The sequence below is a fragment of the Salvia hispanica genome, chromosome 5 (genome assembly GCF_029641045.1).
Source record: "Salvia hispanica isolate PSC_SH4W2 chromosome 5, Shi_PSC_v1, whole genome shotgun sequence".
In the NCBI taxonomy this organism is placed as follows: Eukaryota; Viridiplantae; Streptophyta; class Magnoliopsida; order Lamiales; family Lamiaceae; genus Salvia; species Salvia hispanica.
In genome coordinates, this window is record NC_142696.1 from 14,371,373 (window position 1) to 14,395,864 (window position 24,492).

Here is a 24,492-nt window from a genome sequence, read left to right on the forward strand (position 1 = left end):
CCATCCCGACTCAATACCCATCAGGTATTGGATACCCGCTACCCGATGAAAAAAGGAAATAGGATCGGGGTCGGGTATTATGATTTTGGGTTTGACGGGTATCGAGTTTATCCGTTATGCTTGATAAAATGATACTTTGGGTGCATAAAATGATAGTTTCTGAAAATGATAAAATGATACTTTGTGAATAGTGTTTTGTTCTACTTAAGTGACAAGTTATTTGGGTAAATAAAAAGATATTTGTGTAGATACAATGATGGTTTTACATTATAAAATGATAGTTTCATGGGCTAAAATGATACTTTATGTTTGTGTGTGTGTGTCCTGCTGCTGTGTTTGTGTGTGTTGTTGTGTGTGTCTCTGTGTTTGTGTCTGTGTGTGTTTTGTTGTGTTTGTGTGTGTGTTGCTATGTGTTTGGATGATTTATTTAAATGAAGAAAAGGTTCTTTTGCCTGATAAAATGATACTTTGGGTGCATAAAATAATAGTTTCAGAAGATAAAATGATTCATGCTTTGTTTTGTATCACCAATTCATACCTTAGTTTTGCATTGAAAAATGCTAACCAATGAGCTAGAACGCTTAGAGCTTTGCTTGAAAAGGCCACAAACTGAAAATTGAAGACACGTGTATGAGTTGGTAAAAGTTAATACTCCCTCCCGCCTAGGGGTGTTGAAACAAATAGCGGGTAATGGATAATACCCATCCCGACTCAATACCCATCAGGTATTGGATACCCGCTACCCGATGAAAAAAGGAAATAGGATCGGGGTCGGGTATTATGATTTTGGGTTTGACGGGTATCGAGTTTATCCGTTACTCGCACGGGTATACCCGTTAAATCCAATAAACCCGCTTTTTTTTAGCATTAGGATTTAAATTTTATTGTTAACTAATTAGTTCGATCATTTTATGAATGTATGGTTTATTTCTAATTTCCTTTTTGTACTATTTCTAATTTCCTTTTTGTACACTCCTACGGGAGTTTCAGGTGGTAACATAATGTAAAACGGATATTTCAATTTTTGTTTTAAAAATACAAGTCATTATTCTTAAAATTTACAATGTATTGTATGATAAATAAAAAATAAAATACTTATTGATAATAAAATTGATCACATAATTTTAGATAGATTGCAACTTGGATTTTGGCAGTGTTCAACTTATATAAACATTCAACTAACAATAAAAAGTAGATTAAAAAACAAATAAGGTGTATCGGGGTCGGGTACCCACAATGTCTGGTGCAGGACATTCAACTCGGGTATCGGGACATACCCGACTCAATGTGGGGCGGGTATCTGCCATTGTGTCCAAAATTGGGTGTCGATAACCATTTCGACACCCCTACTCCAACCCATGAAAATAGAGATATTTGGGACAACACAAATTTTAAAGTGTAATCGATAAAATAGAAGAGAGATAAAAAGAAAAAGTTTTTGGATTATGTATTTATATTAGTGGAGAATGGACACCTCATTAGCGAGAAAGAAGGGTACTATTTTTATGGGATGAGTCAAGATGAAAGAGTCTTAATTTTTATGGGACGGACCAAAATAAAAAGAGTCTCTATTTTTATGTGACAGAGGAAGTAGTAAATTATTCCTCTTCATCAGTTGTTAAATAGTACTCCTTCCGTCTCATAATAGATGTCACACTGCGGTGATGACACAGAATTTTAGGAAATGTTGTTTTGTGTGTTAAGTGGAGAGAACAAATATATATTTTTATATATCAATGTGAGATATAACTTTTTCTAAATAAAGAAATGCAATATTTCTTATGGGACAAACTAACTAGAAAATCATAATATTTACTTTGGGATAGAGAAAGTATCTCATTTGATATGTATATTTATAATTTATTTTATTAAACATGAAGATATTTGACTTAGAAAAAAAAAATTAAATCATTTTAATATACCATCTTCATCCGTAAAAGGTAGTCTTGGTAGTAAAAAGCGTGCGTCTTAGTGCAAACTAGTAAACTAAGACACAGAATTTTAGCAAATGTTGTTTTGTGTGTTAAGTGGAGAGAATGAATATATATTTTTATATATCAATGTGAGATATAACTTTTTCTAAATAAAGAAATGCAATATTTCTTATGGGCAAACTAACAAGAAAATCATAATATTTACTTTCGGATAGAGAAAGTATCTCATTTGAGATGTATATTTATAATTTATGTTATTAAACATGAAGATATTTGACTTAGAAAAAAAAAATTAAATCATTTTAATATACTATCTTCATCCGTAAAAGGTAGTCTTGGTAGTAAAAAGCGTGTGTCTTAGTGCAAACTAGTAAACTAAGAAATAGACAGATAAAAAGAATATTTGAAATACTTTTAGTAGGAAATGGCTTTTATCTTATTACAGATATAGAAATTGGGATTTAATCAAATGCAAACTCTAAACATCGTACAAACTCGAACTATAATCTGGACTATTAAAAATATTAACAGATTACAAAATAACAGCAATAGAATATATCAATACAGTGCCAATGGTTGACACCATGTTGGCATTGTGTTGATATTGTGTTGACATCAAAATCTTGAAATTTTACACTATGTTGACATTGTGTTAACATTGTATTGAAAAGTTTGAAGTTTGTACAGTATATAGAATTTGCTTATTATTATTACCCTATAAAAACTTATCACAAATCGATAGAAACTAATTCTTATTGACGTAGTTAATAGGAGTATTTGTTTTACGATAAAAACGAGTTAGTAATATATAAAAATCGTATTTGCTAAATAATTTTGAATAGTGAAATGAGAAATTTAGTAATGCCCGAAGAGGGCTATAAGAGCATCTCCAATGGTCGGCTAGCGACCGGCTAGCCGATTCGTCGCGCTGGCCGATCGGCTAGCCGAACCATTGGAGTCGGCGAGAGCGAAATCGGCGAGCACTTCGGCGTGGGCTGGCCGATCGGCTAGCCGCCATTGTGGCGGCCCGATCGGCCAGCGCCGATTTTAGTATTTTTTTTTTTTAAAAAAAAACCTATATAAACGCGATTTTCGTTTCATTTTCATTTATACCACTTGTTTTAACGAGTTTTCTCTCTCTCTAACTTTCTGTACAAGAGCATCATCGAGCGATGGATCACAACAACGAGTCCAGTCCAGCGACAAGTGGATCTCAGACTCCCACGGTACCTGTGGGATCTGGATGGGGGCAGATGGGCCCGGGGTTTAACATCCCTTGGAATCAGATGATGGGGATGATGGCCGGTGCGCCGGGGGGGGGGGGGGGGGGGGGGCGCAGGGGTATGCCGAGGGGTATGCCGTGGGGGATGCCGGGCGGCGGGCAGGGGAGCGGCGGGCAGTCAGTGCCCGGGTGGGGGGGTATGCCCCAGATGCAGCAGCAGATGATGCTGCAGCAGATGATGGGGATGATGTGGCAGGGCGGGATGCAGGGGGGGGATGCAGCACGGTATGCATCCCGGGATGCAGGGGGGGTGCAGGGGTCACCGGGAGGGGACACGGTATATCGGCCCTCGCTTGATTTTTTGACGGCTTCGTCTCACACGTCGACCCCAGTGGAGACGCAGTTCACTGGCGATGACCTTCTGTCATTGCATGATATGGGGATCGATCTCGGGGATCCGGATATTCCCGTTCCAGCGAGGCGGGCCGCGCCGAAGAAGAAGACGAGGGGGAAGGCCAAGGCGGTCGGCGAGTCATCGCAGCCCGCTGTTGACGACACCCCTGGCCAGAGGAAGTGGACGGAGGATGAGTACGCCGGGGTGGCCAGGGGGTGGTTGGAGGTGTGCGACGATCCGCTGGTTGCGAACAACCAGCGGATCGTCAACATGTGGGCGAAGATCAGAGCTGCCTATAGGAGGCACTGCCCGCACGGGAAGGACTTCAGCGGGGAGGAGGTCCGGAAGGGGTGGGAGCGCACCAGGGCCGCGGTGGGCCGTTTTGCGAATTTGTACGCCAACGCCCTCCGTCAGCTCAGTAGTTGGCAGAATGAGGACGACACCCGGAGGATCGCCACGAGTCAGTTCCCCTCGGCGGGGAAGTATAAGGAGTTCACCTTCTGGGAGTGCTTCTTGTTGCTGAAGGACTCCGAGAAGTTCCGGGCGGGGTACGACGCTGGGTGGCCGAAGAAGCAGCGACTGAACTATAGCGGCGACTACAGCGGCAGCAGCGGCGGATCCCACGACCTCCCCCCGGATGCTGAGGAGTTTCCATCCCCTCCTTCATTTACTGGTCGCCCCTGCCCGGTTGGACAGAAGCGGGCGCAGCGGGCTGCGAGGGGCGGATCCCCCCTATCGCCCCGCGAGGTCCAGTCCTCCGCCCTCCCACCCGCCCCACTCGAGTACACTCTCTATTCGCGTAACCATACGCGGGATCAGATGTACAAGGTCTTGCAAGAGTGGAGGGCCGCCACTGACCCCACGGAGAAGATGTTTCTTCACGAGATGCTCGAGAGCATGCGGGTTGATTTGGAAATCGCGAGGGCACGACTAGCGGGTTCTGACGTGGGCTCAGATACCACGGGCGGCGGCGACGGCGACGGCGAGGACGAGGACGACGGCGACGGCGATGAGGAGTAGAGAGTGGCGGGGCTCGTGTGTTGAAGCCCTTTTTTTAAAAAAAAAAATCATGTACTTTTTTTTTAAAATCTTTGTACTTTTTTTTAATGGAATGGATTATGTTTCCCGTATATGTCTCGTAAATTTAATTCCGTATTTTAATCGTAATTTTAATTCCGTAAATGTAGTATATTTTGAATTATTTTTATTGCGGCTGGTCTATGGCTGGCCTAAATCTGATGTGGCAGGTGGATTTTTTAGTGTTGCTGACGTGGCAGGGGAGAGAATGGTTGGCCTATGGCTGGCCTATTGCTGGCCTATGCACCATTGGAGATGCTCTAATGTGCATTAGAAATAGGAAATATATTAGATATTCGTAGAGATACGAGCTCTTAACTTCTGCTCATAAGATTGACGTCAGTAAAACGTTATTTATATTAAAAAAACTTGCGTTAATAATACTTATACTTCATCACGTCCACGAAAAATAGTTTCATTTTGCCATTTTGAGATGTCCACAAAAAATAGTCTCATTTCTTAAAATGAAAAGTTTTCTTTCATACTTTTTCTCAAAGCTTTTCTTTCATACTTTTTCTCCCATTTATCATACTCTTACCCTAGGGATGTCAGTGTAGCCCATAACCCGTGGACTGGCCGAATAGCCCGTCAAATTTATAGAGTTAGTGCTAGAAATTTCTAGCTCGATAAAATCAAAACCCTATTAGCCTGCACCCGATTAACCCGCAACCCGTTAGGACCAGACCCGAAAACCCAATGGACTGGCCCGAAAATCTGATAAAATTTCTATTATTCTATTTTTTTTACTTCTAATTGGACACTTTATTAATTAATTTTGTAATATAGATAACTAAAAATTAACTTTCAATTTTATATTAAATATAAAAGTTATATATTAATTTTTTATTAATATAATAATTCATAAATAAATTAAAAACTTCAAATTCACTAAAAAATATTTAAATTTCTAAACCATGCATTCAAATTCCACGAAATATCTCAAATATTAGTATTTGATCATGTTTATGATTGAGTTTCAGCATATATCTCAAATATATCATAATTGAATGTTTTACATTGTATGAATATAACTAATTTTAATCATTATTTATTGGATTGATCGCATGTTAATATTATCGGCAACAACCTGATTAACCCGTTGGGCTAGCCCGAAACCCGAGCTTTTAGGGTTAAGGTTGAACTTTTATAACCCGAAAGAAATCACAACCCGATTAGCCCGCACCCAATTGACCGCAATCCGAGTAGAGTTGGCCCAAAACCCGACGGGCTGGCCCAGTTGACATCCCTTACTCACTTTTTCATATATCTCTCTTACTTTACCCACTTTTTCTTCTCATATTTCTTATTTTACTAATTTCTTATTAAAACTCGTGTCATCCAAGAATGAAACTATTTATTTTGCATAGAGGATACTTGCAAAATAAATAAAAAATAATACTACTTGGTGAGAGAGCTAAATCTTTTGGAAATAAAAACTAATTATATCTAGAAGCTCAAAATATTATGGAATCTACATAGTAGTGAAATTTATGGAGTAGTATTGACAAGTTTAGATTTCCAATGCATATTTGACACGATAAACTATCGACGTGATATGTTACCTCTTTACATTGACTGCGTAATATGGTAATGTGTCAAAATCCATGTCATATCTCAAATCCATAAACATATCGAATTCAATACTACCAAATAAACTTATTCAATTTCAACATATTCTATATATCCCCAAATTAGGCATGTGTCCAGCCATCGGTTGTTTGACGACGTCCTTACATGAATCAAATTAAAGAGACAAATATAATCTTTACAGACAAGAAAACGAAGGTAATCATCATGGTTGCAAGAAGATTCCACTTATGACTTAAATGTGCTAAAAAGATAATATTCCCATGTTGTCCAACCCTTGCAACACGCCTATGTGGACTTCGATCCTGGCTCGCCCGCCTCCCAGAACGAGGTTGCCTTCCCAGTCTTCGAAACAGCCTGAAGAACAGTTTCGGGTGGGATATTGGTTTTCACGGTCACCTTTTGACTCTCCAAATCAATGTCGAATGACTCAACACCTGCTCAAGGACATAACAGTTCAATTAATTGGCTAAATCAAGGTCCATCAGTTCATTCCAATCAAACTATTGAGCGAATGTGACAGACACTACAAAATCACATTATCATTACAATGTGTATGACCCACAACAAGTCATTGACCACTTCAAGGGATCATTTATTTGGATGATGGCTTAGACTATCATATCAATACATGTGATTTGAGTATTGCAAAGATTAGACAATCGAATGAGCTTAAAATAGTTCACTCTATCAAAAGTATGTGAACAAATTATCACCCAAAGTAAACATCCCCTTAGTGTGTTAAAGTTTATAATCATATAGAACAACAATAGTTGTTCGGTTTTTCTGGAGTGGAAACATATGCACTTATCCCTCATACGTGAATGTAGTTGAAATAGACCGCGCAATAATCTAGATTGGTAGCACTTATTGCCGGTATAAGCTATTCTGATCATTACTACAATCCATAAGAGACGATTTCTTCCTTATAGCATGTGTATAGCTCGTTAAAATTATATTTCCAACACAACACAAAGACAAAAAATAAAAAAAACTCACGAGACCAATGAATGGACATGAGTGAAGCAAAATATATCAAGTAAGACAGGTATGTTATCTAAAAAGGGAGCAGTGGACGACAAAAATACTGACATAACAAGTACGTCAATAAAGGAACACATAAGTTCTCGATATTGGCATGAAAGCAAAGATACAGACTTGAAGAAACAGAGTACCCACAAAATTTCACCTTAATAATAAGAAAGAAAGCCTAATCTTAAGAATCGCACCAAGCAAATGAACCGATTAGTAATACCGATGCAAAAACAAGGTTTATTCTTAAGATACGAATCTTGACTTTGATGGCAAAAACTCGACCAAACCTTCTGTCAGTTGGAGGATTCAGTCATGCTGTTAGTGTATATGAAAAACTTAGAAAAACAGGTCAGACTACCGCGAAACGATGCTATGCACCACAAGCTGCTAGAAAGTGGAAATAATCCTACCAGAAAATTTATTGTCTCAATTGATGCTAAGTGGCTAACTGAAAACCACTACCTACAGAGAATCACACTTCAAACTTAAAACAAAGAAGACAAATGCAGTTGGCACGTTTAGTATGTTATTTTTTATAAAGCTAAATCGAGTCCTCCATTGTTAAAGCTCATCTGGAAAAATCAAACACATCAAGATCCAAGGGATTATGGGGAAAACTTGAATTCATTCAAGTAAAATGAGCAGCTCCGCATTATTATTATTATAGATATGAAAGATGTTGTGACAGACCTTCCGTCTTCCCAAGAACCCTCTTCACTGCTCCGACACAGCCTTGACATGACATGGCAACCTTAAGCTCAACTGTCTGCAATCCAACACAAAGTAAACACACAATGACGATTAGTTCTTCATCCAAATTAATAACAATTCATCAATCAAAAAGTTGAATACTTCCAATAAGATTTAGTACAAGAATTCGGATCAAATTAGGAAGAAGTCCAACAAAGAATCCAAAAACAAGACAAAAACAAATATTAAGAGACAGAAGTAATTGGTAGCAAAATATTGATAGCACACTAACAAAAAAAAAAAAGAAAAGAAAAGAAAAGTAAGTTGCTTTGTTGGTAGAAATTAAATTCAGTCAACATCACAGAACAAAAAGAATTTCTCCCATAAGGAAAAGCCAAAGTTAAGCAACAATTAAAAACAGAGATGCAACCAATAAAGCAGATTTTATCACACAACATCGCCACGAATAAAGTAATAATTCCTCAGTTTTCAGCAACAAAATCCAAACCCCCAATTCAAAACTTGTTCAAAATCGGTGAAAATCGCCAGATTAAGGTGAAAGTACAGACGAATTAGCACATGGACCACCATAAACCACATAAATTTCTAACGATTTCTATAAAAAAATCTTGCTTTAACCTGAGACATGGCGATAGTGTTATTGAAGCCGAGCTAGAACTATTGGGATAGATGATATGATAATGGGAAGAAAATTCGAAATGAGGCCAAGACAGGATAGCGATATTGAAAGTAATGACAAAAATGTAATTATAATAAGAAAAAATAGGAGTAAATGAATTTAGAAGAAACTTTTGTGGTTATTTAAATATTTCAATAGTTCATCCTACCACGAAAAATTTCTAAACTTTTGTGGTTATTTAAATATTTCAATAGTTCATCCAACCACGAAAAATAGTTTTATTGGTGTGGATTATACAATATTTTAACAAGTAGGAAAGAATAGAGAAAAAATAGATAAAGTAAGAGACAGAAAAAAAAAAGTAAGAAACAGAAGAAGAAAACGGTGGATAAAGTATACGAAAAAAACTTCATTTTGAAATGAGACTATATTTTTTGGACATTTCAAAATAGCAACATAGAACTAATTTTTGCGAGAAGTTATTATGTCAAAAAAATTTACTGTTAATCATAATTATTTAGGTTTCGAACCAACCCAAAATGCTAATCAATCTAAGGCTTAATGAAAATTAGTCAATGTATTTTCATTATTAATAATCCAATATTTATAAATATATCATAGACGGAACCAGGAATTTAATCAAGCCGATGCTTAAATTTAATAATAATAATAATAATTTTAATTTCAATAATATAATAAAATATATTACATGTACTATCTGTACAATTTTGACGGCACACCAGATGAATATTTTTTTTAACGAGTCATCATGTTTATACAATTTAAAGAATAGTCTCATTTTAAAAATTATTACTCCCTCTGTCCCGCTTTAGGAGTCCCGGTTGATCAATTTTGGGCGTCCCACTTTAGGAGTCCCGGTTGAGATAAATTAATAAAAAATGCCTACAAAGTGTTAAAAGTAGGTCCCAACATCCACTACAACTAATAAAAAAGTGTTAAAAGTGGATCCCAACATCCACTAAAACATTTATTTATTGGACACTCAACTAAAAGTGGGTCCCAACATCCACTACAATATTTATTTATTACACACTAAACACTTTTTTCTTAAAACATGTGCCCGACTCAACCGGGACTCCTAAAGCGGGACGGAGGGAGTATTGAAGATTTCTTTCGCCACACTTAAGGGTGGGTCGATACGATATATCGTATCGAAAACGTTGTATCGTGTATCGTATCGAAAATATCGATATGAAAGAATTTCATATCGTTAATTTGATATATCGAACTTTCGATATAAAAAATTTTCATATCGTTATCGTATCGATATTTCGATATATCGTACCGAAATTCGATATATCGTACCGAAATTCGATATATCGTTAAATATCGATATATATCGAAAATAAAATATCGTCTAAAATATCGATATATCGAAAATTTTCGATATATATCGTATTTTCGATATAAAACGATATATCGCGATATAAGAAAATTCATATCGTTATCGTATCGAAAACTTACGATACGATTCGTATCGTATCGTATCGAAAATTACGATATATCGAAAATTCGATAATTTTTCGATATTTTTCAATACGATACGAGCGATATATCATTTTTTCGGTATTTTTCCCCAGCCCTAGCCACACTTGTAACAATAATTATTTTTTGGCTCACAGTTGAATTAGGAATTTTAATACTGCTATTTTTTAGAGTATTTGAAATGAATAATTTTAATATTTTTTGAGAAAATGTTAGTACATATCTCTCCGAGAGTCTCATTTCTAAACGGTGCGGGTTTTAAGAAATGTTAAGAAAAGTGGGTGGAAGAAAGTTAGTGGAATAGGGGTCCCACTTGTATATATTAGTTTTAAATGATATGTGAGTGGATTGAGTTAGTGGAATGTGAGGTCTCTTTTTACCGTTTATGGTAATTATGAACCGAGAATCTTATTCGTTGACGGACAAAAATGGAAAAATAGAACTCTTATTCGTGGACAGATGGAGTAATTTTAATCAATAATTATAAGATATCTGATAACAATTTTATAATTTTTTGAGGAAAAAAAATCAATGCACAATTGTAATCAATAATTGTAAGATTTCTGATGATAATTTAATAATATGTAGTCTCAAATTGAAAATTTGCTAAGAAAGTTATAAAATAATTTTATAATCAATTTTATTATTAATTTATTATATTTTGATTTGATTTGATTTGATTTATGCATTATTCGATTATTATGCCAATTAAAGTTAAACCTGAATACTATTTTAGAAATCTAGAGTTGATTATTTGGACTTTCGAGGGCTTCATTATACTTATACCAGAAAATTAAAAATATATAAATGCCCACTCACTTAAAAAACTAATTGCCCAAAATGAATATCCCTAATTGACTTCTCCTTCCTCCAATCTTCAAATTTATCGGCGGAGTGCAGCCTGAGCTCAAGCTATCTGGGCAGGGGCGGAGACCGAGCGGAGGATGGCCGTGAGCGGGAATATTCCGGGTCCACCGCCGGCCAAGCCCCCGCCCTATGTAGTTCTGCCGCTGCTTCATAGGGTTATACAAAATGACATAAAGAATTGTTACATATCTCATGTAAGCATCATACATACTCATATAAGGTATAAGTTGTTTGTTTTAATTATATAGTAAGTATTTAATTTAATTTTAAGATATTAAAAATTATTATTGGCATTGTAAGTCCATCAACAATACTGATAGTAAAAGTATTTTCTCCATTTTCAAAAAAATAAGAAGCTCAATTTATTAGGCCAGATCAAATAGTTTAATGTGATAATCTATAAATTAGTGAACTTGTCAGGCTATTTTGATATATCAACTCATGTAATATGTGTATGCAAGAAGGGAATATAAATAGAAACAATCATATATTCATATGTATACAGAAGCTAAAAATGATAACATTGTACGACAAAAACATGGATAATTCAAATGCATATGTATGGCATTTTTAATGCCGTTAGCAGACAAACCATAGAATATTTTATAGATATAATAATGTCACCTACAAAATTCTCTTATGCCAAATTTTGTAAATGTTTCTTACCTTTTTGTCAATTGTATATATATACCAACCCCAACATTGTAACATTGCAACACCAAAGAGAAACATTCTAACACTGTCTTCACAAACAGAGAGCACTGTAGCAGGCTTGAAATGGCGGCTGCAGTGGCACGAGACGAGTTGACACGGTCCATGAGCCGTAAGGCGAGTTTTGCATCGTCCAGTACTAAAGGCTGGGCTTCTGCAAGCTTCCGAGAGGCGTTTGGAGCTCAGGGAGGCGACGTGTTCCAGAAAAGTGGGAGACAAGACGATGAGGAACAGCTCAAGTGGGCTGCCATTGAGAGGCTCCCTACTTACGATCGGATGAGGAAAGGCATCTTGAAGCAAGTGTTGGACAATGGCAACGTGATTCATGAAGAAATTGATTTTGGTAACCTTGGAGTCCACAACAAGAAGCATATCATGGACACCATGTTGAAAGCTCTTGAAGATGATAATGAGAGGTTTCTTTTGAGGCTTAGAGACAGAATAAATAGGTAATATGTTTTTACTCATCTGGACTATTTTGAGGGAGAAAACTGAAGTTGTTTATGTTTTCCTCAATAGGGTTGGAATTAATGTGCCAAAATGTGAAGTTAGATTTGAGCATCTATCTGTTGAAGGAGATGCATTTGCTGGAAGCCGAGCTCTTCCTACTCTTTACAATTCAACTATAAACGCCGTTGAGGTACTGTTTTTTAGTCTTTGAAAGAATTTCCGAAATATTTTTCTTTGCAAATATTAGTTGGAGTTTCTTTGTTATGAATAGGGAATTCTTGATTTCTTGAGGCTTTTCCCATCCAAAAAGAAGACTGTTAGGATACTAACCGATGTTTCTGGAATAGTGAGGCCATCAAGGTATAGAATCATAATTATGTAGTTACTTGTTTCGTAATTCTAGTATTTACAACTGATTTCTGTAAGCAGATTGACCCTTCTATTAGGCCCTCCGAGCTCTGGTAAGACGACGTTGCTGAAGGCGCTTGCTGGGAAGCTAGAACAAGATCTAAGGGTATGAGTACCTTCAACCCATGTGACATCAAATTTTACTTTTTATAACGGATCGTTTCCCATTTTCTGAAACCAGGAGAGTGGGAAGGTCACCTATTGTGGCCATGAGCTGAGGGAGTTCATTCCTCAGAGAACTTGTGCCTACATAAGCCAGCATGATCTTCACCATGGGGAGATGACAGTGAGGGAGACCTTGGATTTCTCGAGCCGTTGCTTTGGTGTTGGAGCTAGGTATGAACTGCTAGCAGAGCTTTCTAGAAGGGAGAAAGATGCAGGCATTAAGCCAGATCCTGAAATAGATGCCTTCATGAAAGCCATTGCTGTTTCTGGGCAGAGGACTAGTTTGGTGACAGATTCTGTGCTCAAGGTAGGTTTTCTTCATCAAATTTAGTCTACCAGCATTTTATATTAATCAAGTGATCAATTGATTCGATAAATAGGTTCTTGGAATTGATATTTGTGCTGATACAATGGTTGGTGATGAGATGAGGAGGGGAATTTCTGGAGGGCAGAAGAAGCGTGTGACGACTGGTATGACCGAAAAATTCTACATTTCTTCGACTAATTTGAAGGAAATGCTTATGTATTGACATATAATGCAGGAGAGATGTTGGTTGGCCCTGCAAAAGTTTTCTTGATGGATGAAATATCGACTGGTCTAGACAGCTCCACGACATATCAAATCATCAAATACATGAAGCAAATGGTCCACATTATGGACATAACCATGATCATCTCCCTCCTCCAACCTGCCCCTGAAACTTTCGAACTTTTTGATGACATAATCTTGCTTTCAGAAGGGCAGATTGTCTACCAAGGCCCCCGTGAGCACGTTCTTGGTTTCTTTGAGAATGTGGGATTCAAATGCCCAGAGAGGAAAGGAGTAGCCGATTTCCTACAAGAAGTCACCTCCAAGAAGGATCAAGAACAGTACTGGTCAAGGAAAAATGTGCCTTATGAATATGTATCAGATTCTGATTTTGCCTTTCGCTTTCAATCCTTCCACGTCGGGCAGAAGATCTTTGGTGAGTTGGGAGTGCCATACGACAAGAGTAGAGTTCATCCAGCTGCATTGGTGAAGGAAAAGTACGGTATCTCCAACAAAGACCTGTTGAAGGCATGTCTGTCTAGGGAGTGGCTGCTAATGCAGCGCAATTCCTTTGTTTATATTTTCAAGACAACGCAGATCACCATCATGGCTCTCTTCACCTTCACGGTGTTCTTCAGAACACAGATGAAGCATGGACACATTGATAACGGAGGAAAATTTTACGGTGCCTTGTTTTTCAGCCTCATCAATGTCATGTTCAATGGGATGGCTGAGCTTGCAATGACCATTTTTAGGCTTCCTGTGTTTTTCAAACAACGGGACGCCTTGTTCTACCCGGCTTGGGCTTTTGCCCTCCCAATTTGGCTCCTGAGGCTTCCAATCTCGGTCATGGAGTCAGGGATTTGGATCATTCTCACATATTACACTGTGGGATATGCACCTTCTGCTAGTAGGTACGAGTTTCAACGTTTATACTTTTCGATAGTCTATTACTAGTGAGTTTGTAAAGGAATAAAACACATAAAATTTCTAACCAAAACAAGCCAAAAAAATCACAGGTTCTTTATGCAGTTCCTGGCGTTTGTGGGCATCCATCAGATGGCATTAGGCCTCTTTCGTTTCATAGCAGCGCTTGGAAGAACGCAGGTAGTTGCAAACACTCTAGGAACCTTCACATTGTTGTTGGTGTTCGTACTTGGTGGATTCATCATTGCCAAAGGTTAGCAACAAAACTTCTTGAATAATACTAATACTGAGGCCATACATCTCTATACTGCAACGTGCGTCATCTCTTTTGCTGCAGATGATCTTCAACCATGGATGAGATGGGCTTACTATCTTTCTCCTATGTCGTATGGCCAAAACGCGATTGTCATAGTAGAATTTCTCGATCCTAGATGGTCTGGGGTAAGCTGGCTGATACTATATATAACTACATAGCCGTAGAAAAATGTTTACTTCTCTTATGTTGTGAAACTCGACTTCCAGAAAAATGACGATGGCAGATTTGCTGGAAGAACTGTGGGAGAAGAGCTATTGGCTGGAAGGGGAATGTTTACCGAACAACACTGGTATTGGATTTGTGTTATTGCACTCTTCGGATTTTCTCTCTTCTTCAACTTGTGCTTTGTTGCTGCGCTAACATACTTGAAACGTAAGACTCGTAGTTTCTGTTTCAACATTAGTTGTGAAACCTGAATCTTGCATAAGTTCATCTATGTCTTGCATGCAGCATTGGGAGATTCAAAATCTGGTGGTTCAATCTTGGAGGATGAAACTACGAAAAACAGAATTAGTGCTAATGGCCAAACAAATGAAGGTTTGAAACCATTAGTTTTCTTCCTTAGGTAGCATTCTAGTCATAATAATGACTGATTTTGTAGTGAGAAATGCTCAAGAACAAGATACCAAACGCGGGATGGTGCTTCCTTTCAAACCCTTGTCGCTTTCCTTTGATAACGTGAACTACTACGTTGATATGCCTGCAGTAAGTAGCTTGTACACATCTCATCTTTCTCATAATAAAAGTTAAACAAGGGCCTATTAGAATGAAACTTTTTAACAGGAAATGAAAGGCGAAGGGGTTGAGGAGACACGTCTGCAGCTACTGAGGGGCGTCAGTGGTGCATTTAGACCAGGAGTTTTGACAGCATTGATGGGAGTAAGTGGTGCCGGGAAAACCACATTGATGGATGTTCTAGCCGGAAGGAAAACAGGTGGATACATTGAAGGAGACATCAGAGTTTCAGGTTTCCCAAAGAATCAAGAAACGTTTGCTCGTGTGAGTGGCTACTGTGAGCAGAATGACATCCATTCCCCACATGTCACTGTCTATGAATCTCTCCTATATTCAGCCTGGCTCCGTCTTCCAGCAGATGTAAACAAGGCAACACGGCAGGCAAGTTTCATCAACTTGCATCTTTCTTGGAGTTTTATTTATTTTCCCTTTTTATGATCATATCCATAGTGTTATTTCAGATGTTTGTGGAGGAAGTGATGGACTTAGTTGAGCTGAACTCGTTGAGAAACTCCCTAGTCGGGCTTCCTGGAGTCGATGGTTTATCAACAGAACAGAGGAAAAGGCTCACCATTGCGGTTGAGCTAGTTGCAAATCCATCAATCATCTTCATGGATGAGCCAACGTCGGGCTTGGATGCTCGAGCTGCAGCCATTGTCATGCGTGCTGTGAGGAACACGGTCGATACAGGGAGAACCGTCGTTTGCACAATCCATCAACCAAGCATAGACATCTTTGAATCATTTGATGAGGTAACATAGTCACCTTCTCATAATCCTTTTCTTAAGGCCTAATTCCAAATTCTCTTTTCATTCAGCTATTTTTAATGAAGAGAGGTGGGCAAGTCATATATGCAGGACCTTTGGGCAGCAACTCTCAACTTCTAGTAGACTACTTTGAGGTTAATTTCATCACCACTTTCTTCTCAAACTAGTACTACATAAAACATTCTTACGCATTTGTTTTCACTCATTCCAGTCTATTTCCGGAGTTCCTAAAATCAGACAAGACTACAATCCAGCTACATGGATGCTAGAAGTTAGCTCTGCAGCAGTTGAATCTCAACTAGACATGGACTTTGCAGAAATCTACTCTAACTCTGATCTCAACAGGTATCAAAATATATAGAGGCTATCTTTTCAATCTACCATAATAATAATAAAAAAAGAAGAAGCTTATCATATGTATCAACTGTAGGAAGAATCTGGAACTTATCCAGAAGCTGAGCAATCCAGAAGCAGGATCACATGACCTCTTCTTCCCCACCAAATACTCACAACCTCTTTTGGTCCAATTCGTGGCGTGTTTTTGGAAACAATATTGGTCTTACTGGAGGAATCCTCAGTATAATGTGATCAGATTCTTCATGACAACAGTGATTGGCCTTATATTCGGCGTCATCTTCTGGAACAAAGGAACAACAATGTACAAGTTTATGTTACAGAAAATGGAAAGATGAAGGTTGAAACATGGTGTTTATTAAACAAGTGCGGTGGCATATTTTGCAGGTATAAAGAACAGGACCTGACGAATCTTCTAGGAGCAATGTATGCAGCAGTGCTATTCCTAGGTGGAACAAACACATCTGCAGTTCAATCGGTTGTGGCCATAGAGAGAACAGTGTTCTATCGCGAGAGAGCTGCAGGGATGTTCTCAGCATTGCCTTATGCATTCGCACAGGTGTGAAACAAGTTGAATGGCGCCTGGCTTGATCGTGCCTTACTGAGCCTTTTATATCTTTTTGGCAGGTGTCTGTTGAGACAAGCTACATCGCGGTGCAGACATTCTTGTACAGCCTTCTCCTGTACTCAATGATTGGATTTGAGTGGGGAGCAACCAAGTTCATATGGTTCTACTACTATGTGTTCATGTGCTTCGTCTACTTCACCTTCTACGGCATGATGCTTGTGGCTCTCACACCTAGCTACCAGATTGCTGCAATTCTCATGTCATTTTTTCTCAGCTTCTGGAATCTCTTCTCTGGTTTTCTCATTCCCAGGATGGTAAGACAACACATGTATTTTTATTTTTTTTATTTTTTTTTATTTATTATTATTATTATTATTATTATTATTATTATTATTATTATTATTATTATTATTATTATTATTATCCATTCATCTAGGATTAAGTGGTAAGAAAACACATGTAGCAGTTGTTTGTCATGCTGTAGTAATGAAATTGCAATTAATGTTGCAGTTGATCCCGGTGTGGTGGAGGTGGTACTACTGGGGCTCTCCGGTGGCATGGACGATATACGGGCTGGTGACGTCACAACTGGGAGACAAGACGGAGCATGTTCTTGTTCCGGACCATGGTGATATGCCTATTAAGGACTATCTTAAAGTTGTCTTAGGTTATGACTCTGATTTCCTTGGATATGTTGCCTTGGCTCATGTTGGATGGGCTTTGCTCTTCTTTGTTGTCTTTGTCTATGGCATCAAGGTCTTGAATTTCCAAAGGAGATAGCTATCCAAAGGATTTAGTGCTTCTATTGTTTGTAAGATCCATCAAATGTTTTTTTCATTTCCTTAATAAATAACAAGAATATTCAGTTAACTTCAATGTTTCTTCTTAAGAAAATTATCAAATCAAATGAATCCAAATTGAACTAGACAATATTATGTTCTAGCTAATTCAAACTAAAACTTTCGCCTTGTAGTAATTTATGTAAATTTAAATATCAACACAAGATAGTTGATAGATTATGTCTTTGAGTTGATAATTTATAATACAAAATTGAAAAATTATATATTCTGTATTGGATGTTAGTTATTATTTGATCTCAGTCATATCTCTATAACAAACCAAATCCCCCCAAATTACCAAAAGTCAGATTATATCCATTGCATAGAAATGGGAGCACCAATCAACGAGCACATAAAATAGATTGTGAAAAGTGAAATGAAAGTCCAATGTTAAATTGAAAGGAATAGATGTTAGGAAGAATTGTGTAGCAGATAGTAATGGAAGGATGGTTTTGACTTGCCCAAAACCTGAATTCAAGGGATACTTGATGTAATCTGTGAGATGAATACAAAATTGGCATAAGCTCTCTCCATTCAATCATTTTTCATATTTACGACATCTTTCTATGTAGACAACAACAGCTAACCATCAATCGCAGCCAACATCTGCGAATATAATCTGCAAATAACACAATAACCAAACCATGAGTTAAAACTGAAATAGATCATCTTCAATTTGCTGATGATTATATGAAAACTAAACTATACAGTACAAGTTTAAATTTAATATACATCGTAGTTAAGGATAACAAGTCACAATTGAGCATGAACAACAAAGATGCCAGAGCTTATAGCATTCTTACAATTTCTGGGCACTCAAAATCGATACCAGCTGCCTCAATTCGCTCTCGTCTCTTTTCAGTACACCAGTAACTTATTTCTGTTGTTGTTCTAGAGTAGGGTCGGTTTCTATAATGATATGGATCCAAGTATTTTGAGGAAAACCAAATTGATGTTTGATCTTATCCTTTTTTTAATGTAATATAAAAATAGATTCAACAACAAATATTGATTCTAAGAAGAATGAAAGATCAAGGAATAGAGACTATGTAAAGAATAAATGTCATTGATGGAATAAAAAAAAGGCATTTAAACCATGTTAATCCACAAGTCTCAAAATACACATTTATTTATTCATATTTTACTTAGAATTGATGAATTCAAACAATCTATAACTAGAAATTTGGATAAAACTCTCAAAAGGAAAACGAATCTCAAGCTCTTAATTCAATCAAAATCTCATTTGAAAAATGAGGAAAAATACTAGTTATACCTTATGCCCGAATTCCAAGAGAAGCCCCACAAAATCTATCTCTACTTCATGTACCCAGCCGGGTGAATTACAAAGCGAATAAAACACCCAGTCGGGTGTTCATTTTAGAACCCTTCCTGCCGGCACTCCGCCCGGCAGGAAGTTTTTAGATTTAACACGAGTTTTAATGCAAAATTGACAAAGTAAAAGAGAATGAGTCCCACCTCATTAGAGAGATTTTTTTTTCAAAATTAGAAAATGCATATCCTTATGAGAGACAGACTAAAAAGGAAAGAATAAATATTCTTGTGGGACGGAGGGAGTATTAGTTTATAATAAAATGTGATTGAGAATGAGTTAGTGAAATGTGGTAACTAATATAAAATGTGAGTGAGAATGAGTTAGTCAAATGTGAAGTCCACTACAGAAAATGATAATTGGATATTTTAATGAAGAGAGAGGGGAGATATATTTATTTTCAGACGTGGACATCTCGAATGTGACGTACGAGTAGAATGTTAACAACTTTAATATGCACATGATGAACCAATAAATAATGTTTGATCTTAGATACACTAGTTGCATCAAAGTGGCGAGATTATAGTATGTCAATACTTGGGAATCTGAAATTTGCATATATAGCATAATAGGGTTATGCTAAAATGACAATCTATTACCAATGATGACCCTTAGATGAGCAGATTCATGGTAGGCATGCATGTCTATGTATTGCAAATTGAATGATTATATCTGATTTTATATCACAAATTACTTGGAACCATATGCCGAGTAGCTTGACTATGTATCGCAAATTGCTTGCTTATGTATCGCACATTGCTTGCCTAGGTTGTCATTTTAACTATGGTGTCATCATAGTGCTCTCTGATTTTACATCGCAAAATGCTTGGAACCATATGTCGAGTTGTTTGCCTATGTATCGCAGATTGCTTGCTTATGTTGTCTAAGTTGTCATTTTAACTATGTGTCACCATAACATACCCCTATCATAATATTGTCTTAAATTTACATTACAATTAAAACCGAACAATCAAGTTTGTAGCAATGAAAAACTAACCGTCCTCTTCCTAGCGATTCCAAGTCTCATAACCGTCCTCTTCCTAGCGATTCCGAGTCTCATAACCGTCCTATTCCTAGGAATGTAAATAGAATAACCAAAACAAACCTTCCATACCAAAATGGTTATTAGGTGGTGTGTCCAACCAATAAATATTTGGACAAATGAAGATCCACATCCAACTAGACATGAAAATTAATGCAATTATTTTTAAGAGATATTCATTAAATTAATTTTATAGAAAATTGCATAACCAATAAATAGAAATTACCATTATATTTTTTACCACTTATATAATATATGTTCATACTTAAATACATGCATAATATAATTTATATTCTCATATTAAGTTACTAATATGTATATAATCGTTTATATGCATGAAAAGAAGATAGAAAAACGAAATTATGGCTATACTTTTAATTTGTGTAGATTTTTCAATCATATATGTATTAAGAAAAATGTACGCACATAAGTACGCAAGAAAAAGAAAATTATAGCCATAAAATTTTAGTCGCCTACTGCATATAAGTACATTGAATAATAATAATAATAATAATAATAATAATAATAATAATAATAATAATAATAATAATAATAATAATAATAATAATAATAATAATAATAATAATAATAACAATAATAATAATAATAGTAATAATAATAATAATACTCATCCTTTTTTTTGTGAGATTTGTCTATTTCACCGATTGTTTGTGCGATTTGAATATTTCACATATCTTTTGTGCGATTTGAATATACATACATATAGAGAGGTGCGATTTAAATATTTCACTATTTGTGAGATTTGAAAATTGAATATCTAATGAGTTCAATTTTTGCAATTTTAGGTTGTTCAGAAAGTTATATGCGATTTCTACCGTTCCCAAACGCCCATTGAAAATCAACCAGATTTGAACACCGACGGGCCAGGATTTCAGATGCAGAGAGAGAAAGAATCTTCTGTTTTTGGATGAATTTCTCTTTTCTTGTTTTAGCTCCTAAGTCTATGTCAAGTCCAATAACGCATAGTCTCATACGATATTCATTTAATGTAGCGTGGTTATTTCTTGTTTTTTATGGTTTAGTAAATGGAGTTTATCTAAATGGTGGTAATGGAGTAGTATTGTTTTGTAGTGACACACACTGTAGTTTTTATTTAATAAATTGTTTGCTTTAGATTCTTTCTCAAAAACATCCCTACCACTAGATTTGTGTCATGATCTTCGAATGTCAAAATAAGCCTCTCGAGCATGCTGTTCATAAAATAAAGTTTTTTTTTTTCAATTAAACACCTTTACAGTGGAGGGTTCGTGGGTCCCTCATCCCTTTATATCATAACTCAAGAGGTACAAAGCTTGGCCACGCCCAAAAGTGACGTGCCAAAGGAAGGAAAAACAAACAGCCCAACAAAACTTGGCCACGACCTAAAGTGCCGTGCCGGGAAGAAACCTGACAATCAGTCATATCAAGCTATTTAGAGGACAAAACAAAAACAACACAAACGAGGGATTTCCAAGGCAGAATCACCATAAGAGTAAACGGGGGACAAGCTAAAGTAGCTTGACACCTACCTACTCTAAGGCGGCCGCGAGGGAACAGCAGCCGATTGCCAACACCATGGTTTGAAGTTTACCCGTGGTCCTCATCACACACACGAATGTTAGGTACTCCCATTTCTTCCAACCGAACGATAGCTTTTAGTAATCTTGGGGCTGTTTGGGCATTGAAGCGAGTGAATTCCTCAAGCTCCAATCCCATTTTGGCTAGAAGATCCGCGGCTCTATTCCCTTCCCGGTGGATGAAGGAAATGCGATAATCTCCATGTCTCCTATGCAAGGCCAGGAGGGCCATGGCTCGGCAAACGTGGGCTGGGCCCCAGCTTAGACCCTTGGCTAAGCTGATTGCTTGGGCAGCGTCCGATTCAACCCAAATTGGCTGGGCCAACTCTCTAGCCAAGGACACTCCGTGATGGATGGCCAAAAGTTCGGCCTCCAAAGCTGAATGTGCCTCAAAAGGAGTAGAGAAGGCGGCAACCATTCTTCCCAAGTGGTCTCGAATAGTGCCTCCACCCCCTGCTCTCCCTGTTGATTCTGCGAAGGCACCATCCGTGTTAAGTTTGATCCACGGGTGGTCCGGGGGGTTCCATTTCACCGCCAAAGCGCGCGGGATGGGTCGCCTTCCTTCATCACGGTTTGGGCTGCACACCCCCAGCTTGACATCCTTCCAATGCTTCGGCTTGATACTCCCATTGGCGATGCTGTTTCGAACAAACATTTGGACTTTCCAAATCACATTGAATGGCTTGAACTGTGTCTCTTGATGGCGGCTCCTATTTCGTTCAGCCCAAAGAAACCACAAAATGAGGTAAGGCATGGAACGACTAAGGTGTTTCTTACTTGTTTGGTGGGTTGTTTGGGGCCATACTTCAAGCCTATCTGGGATAGTGTCATTGATGCGGAGTGGTGGAGAGGACCCTTCTAACCAGCCATCGAACTCTTTCCATACTCTAGAGGCCCCGCTGTCTTGGATGAAGAGGTGCTGGAGGGACTCCGTGCCGGGTCTAAGGGGGCAGCAAAGGCACTTAGACGCCAGCTCGATCTTGCGCCATTGGAGCTTGGTGTCAACTGGAATTCGATTCGAAAGGAGTCTCCAAGCAAAGATGGAGATGGAAGAGGTGAGTCCGACCTTCCAAATGTCATCAAGTCTGGGGACAATCGGCCTCTGTGTACGGATAGTATCCCAAGTAGAGGACACTGAGAAATCGCCAAGGCGAGATAAAGACCATCTCGGGATGTCTGGCCCCCCCGAGATGATTGGGGTATTCCAAATCTTCATAATGATGTGCTGAGGTAGTCCAGCCTGGTCTTGAAGCTGCTGGAGTTTGGGCTCATCCCAAGTACCCCCGTCCCTAATAAACTCCGAAACAAGGGTCCTAGGGCTGTCCCTCTCATCAAGGCATAGATCTCTCAAGGTGTTATCGCCAATCCATATGTCATCCCAAAAGTAGATTTTCCCTTCCCCAACCAGCCACCGGGTATACGGTTGAGCATAGGGTCGAGCTCTTAATATCCTCCTCCAAGTTGGGCTGGCACGACTCGAGGCACCATGCGTGAGCGGCGATGAATTGAAGCAATATTTAGCCATCAAATATCTTGCCCAAAGGGAGTTCTGCTCCCGGAAACGCCACCACAATTTGATAGTAAAGGCTCGTAGTAACTCTTTGAAATTCCGTATTTCAAGCCCTCCTTCGGCGGTTGGGCGGCAAATCTGGTCCCAACTGATCCAATGGGTCATTTTCCTCTTGTGTGATGATCCCCAAAAGAACCGAGCACTGATCCAGTTGTTTAAGTGCACTAATTGTTGGCTCGATGGCTTGGAAGATGTGGATCGGGACCGCTTCGAGGGTGCTCTTGATGAGCGTGAGCCTTCCCCCAAAGGACAGGTGTCGGTGGGCCCACCCCGAGATCCTGTTGGCGATCTTTTCCCTAAGAAACATGAACAACTCTGTGCGTTTGGCACCACGGTAGATAGGCACTCCCAAGTAAGTGCAAGGAAACGAACCCGGAGAGAAGCCTCCTTCCCGCTGAATAGCAACGACCATCCCACGTGCGCCTCCACAATATAAAAATTACTTTTGCCAAGGTTAATCTGTTGCCCAGAAATCGCCTCATACTCGGTGAGGCAAGCTCTAAGTTGACGCAAGGCAGGTGTAGCTGCTTGCGTGAAAATAATGATGTCATCGGCATAGGCAAGGTGGCTGATCTCCATGCACCGGCGAGCCACCTTGAATGTCATTTCTCTCTTGCCCAATATAAGCCTATCAATGGCTTTCGACAGATATTCCGCTGCAATCACAAACAAAGCCGGGGAGATGGGGTCACCTTGTCTGAGCCCCCGCGTGGATTTGAAGAAGCCTGAGGGGCCGCCATTAATGAGGATAGAAAACCAGCACGACCCCACACATCTATCAATAAGGGACAACCAAGCTTCCGAGAAGCCCATGCACCTAAGGACTTGGATAAGGAACGACCATTGAACGCGATCGTAGGCCTTAGCCATATCAATTTTAATCGCAACATTTGGGGCTGGTGAACATCTGTGGAGTTCATGGAACATCTCTTGGGCAAGGAGGACATTGTCGTGGAGGAGTCGCCCTTTCACAAAGCCACTTTGGTTAGGGGAGATAACCAACGGGAGGAGGGGGGTGATTCTCGCTGTAAGGATTTTGGTAATGATTTTGTTGATGATGTTGCAAAGACTAATGGGGCGATAATCTGCCTAAGTCTCTGGGAGGGTTTTCTTTGGGATAAGGAGAATGCTTGTCGCCGTGATGCTACGGGGTAAGAAGGCCCCGTTAAAGAATTGTTGAACTGCCGCAATAACATCTGAACCAATAATGCTCCAACAAGATTGGTAGAAGGTAGCCGAAAAGCCGTCCGGA

At 38.5% G+C, this 24,492-nt stretch overlaps 2 protein-coding genes and 1 long non-coding RNA gene across 3 annotated transcripts; 1 reads left to right on the forward strand and 2 right to left on the reverse strand.

Annotated features, from left to right (window-relative positions):
* Positions 1 to 6,283: 6,283 nt before the first annotated feature.
* Positions 6,284 to 8,723, reverse strand: LOC148926338 (copper transport protein ATX1-like). Its single transcript, XM_089058209.1, has 3 exons — positions 8,579 to 8,723; positions 7,940 to 8,015; positions 6,284 to 6,651 (listed from the first exon to the last, which is right to left on the reverse strand). The coding sequence occupies exons 1-3, from the start codon at positions 8,585 to 8,587 to the stop codon at positions 6,503 to 6,505; spliced, it is 234 nt and encodes a 77-aa protein (XP_088914335.1). The 5' UTR covers positions 8,588 to 8,723; the 3' UTR covers positions 6,284 to 6,502.
* Positions 8,724 to 10,907: 2,184 nt separating this feature from the next.
* On the forward strand, positions 10,908 to 17,752 carry LOC125186491 (pleiotropic drug resistance protein 2-like). Its single transcript, XM_048082860.2, has 21 exons — positions 10,908 to 11,172; positions 11,708 to 12,112; positions 12,183 to 12,303; positions 12,385 to 12,473; positions 12,543 to 12,627; positions 12,703 to 12,993; positions 13,067 to 13,157; positions 13,229 to 14,129; positions 14,235 to 14,395; positions 14,480 to 14,583; positions 14,665 to 14,830; positions 14,909 to 14,995; positions 15,060 to 15,163; positions 15,242 to 15,574; positions 15,655 to 15,945; positions 16,011 to 16,094; positions 16,172 to 16,305; positions 16,391 to 16,618; positions 16,702 to 16,873; positions 16,942 to 17,196; positions 17,393 to 17,752. Exons 1-21 carry the CDS (start codon positions 11,030 to 11,032, stop codon positions 17,660 to 17,662), a joined length of 4,515 nt encoding a protein of 1,504 aa, XP_047938817.1. The 5' UTR covers positions 10,908 to 11,029; the 3' UTR covers positions 17,663 to 17,752.
* A 300-nt stretch (positions 17,753 to 18,052) lies between these two features.
* LOC125186492 (uncharacterized) lies at positions 18,053 to 18,738 on the reverse strand. The gene is made up of 2 exons (XR_007170455.2): positions 18,525 to 18,738; positions 18,053 to 18,340 (listed from the first exon to the last, which is right to left on the reverse strand). It is a non-coding gene; the product is annotated as an uncharacterized LOC125186492 (long non-coding RNA).
* Positions 18,739 to 24,492: the final 5,754 nt, after the last annotated feature.

What these genes read in the sequence shown, in the direction of transcription:
- LOC125186491 (XM_048082860.2), top strand. Translation starts at nt 11,030, where the DNA reads ATGGCCGTGAGCGGGAATATTCCGGGTCCACCGCCGGCCAAGCCCCCG. An exon ending in TGGATTCATCATTGCCAAAG is followed by an intron (nt 14,396 to 14,479) that starts GTTAGCAACAAA and finishes CTTTTGCTGCAG; the next exon opens with ATGATCTTCAACCATGGATG. An exon ending in GTTTTCTCATTCCCAGGATG is followed by an intron (nt 17,197 to 17,392) that starts GTAAGACAACAC and finishes TTAATGTTGCAG; the next exon opens with TTGATCCCGGTGTGGTGGAG.
- LOC148926338 (XM_089058209.1), bottom strand. An exon ending in GGTTCTTGGGAAGACGGAAG is followed by an intron (nt 6,652 to 7,939) that starts GTCTGTCACAAC and finishes GTCCTTGAGCAG; the next exon opens with GTGTTGAGTCATTCGACATT.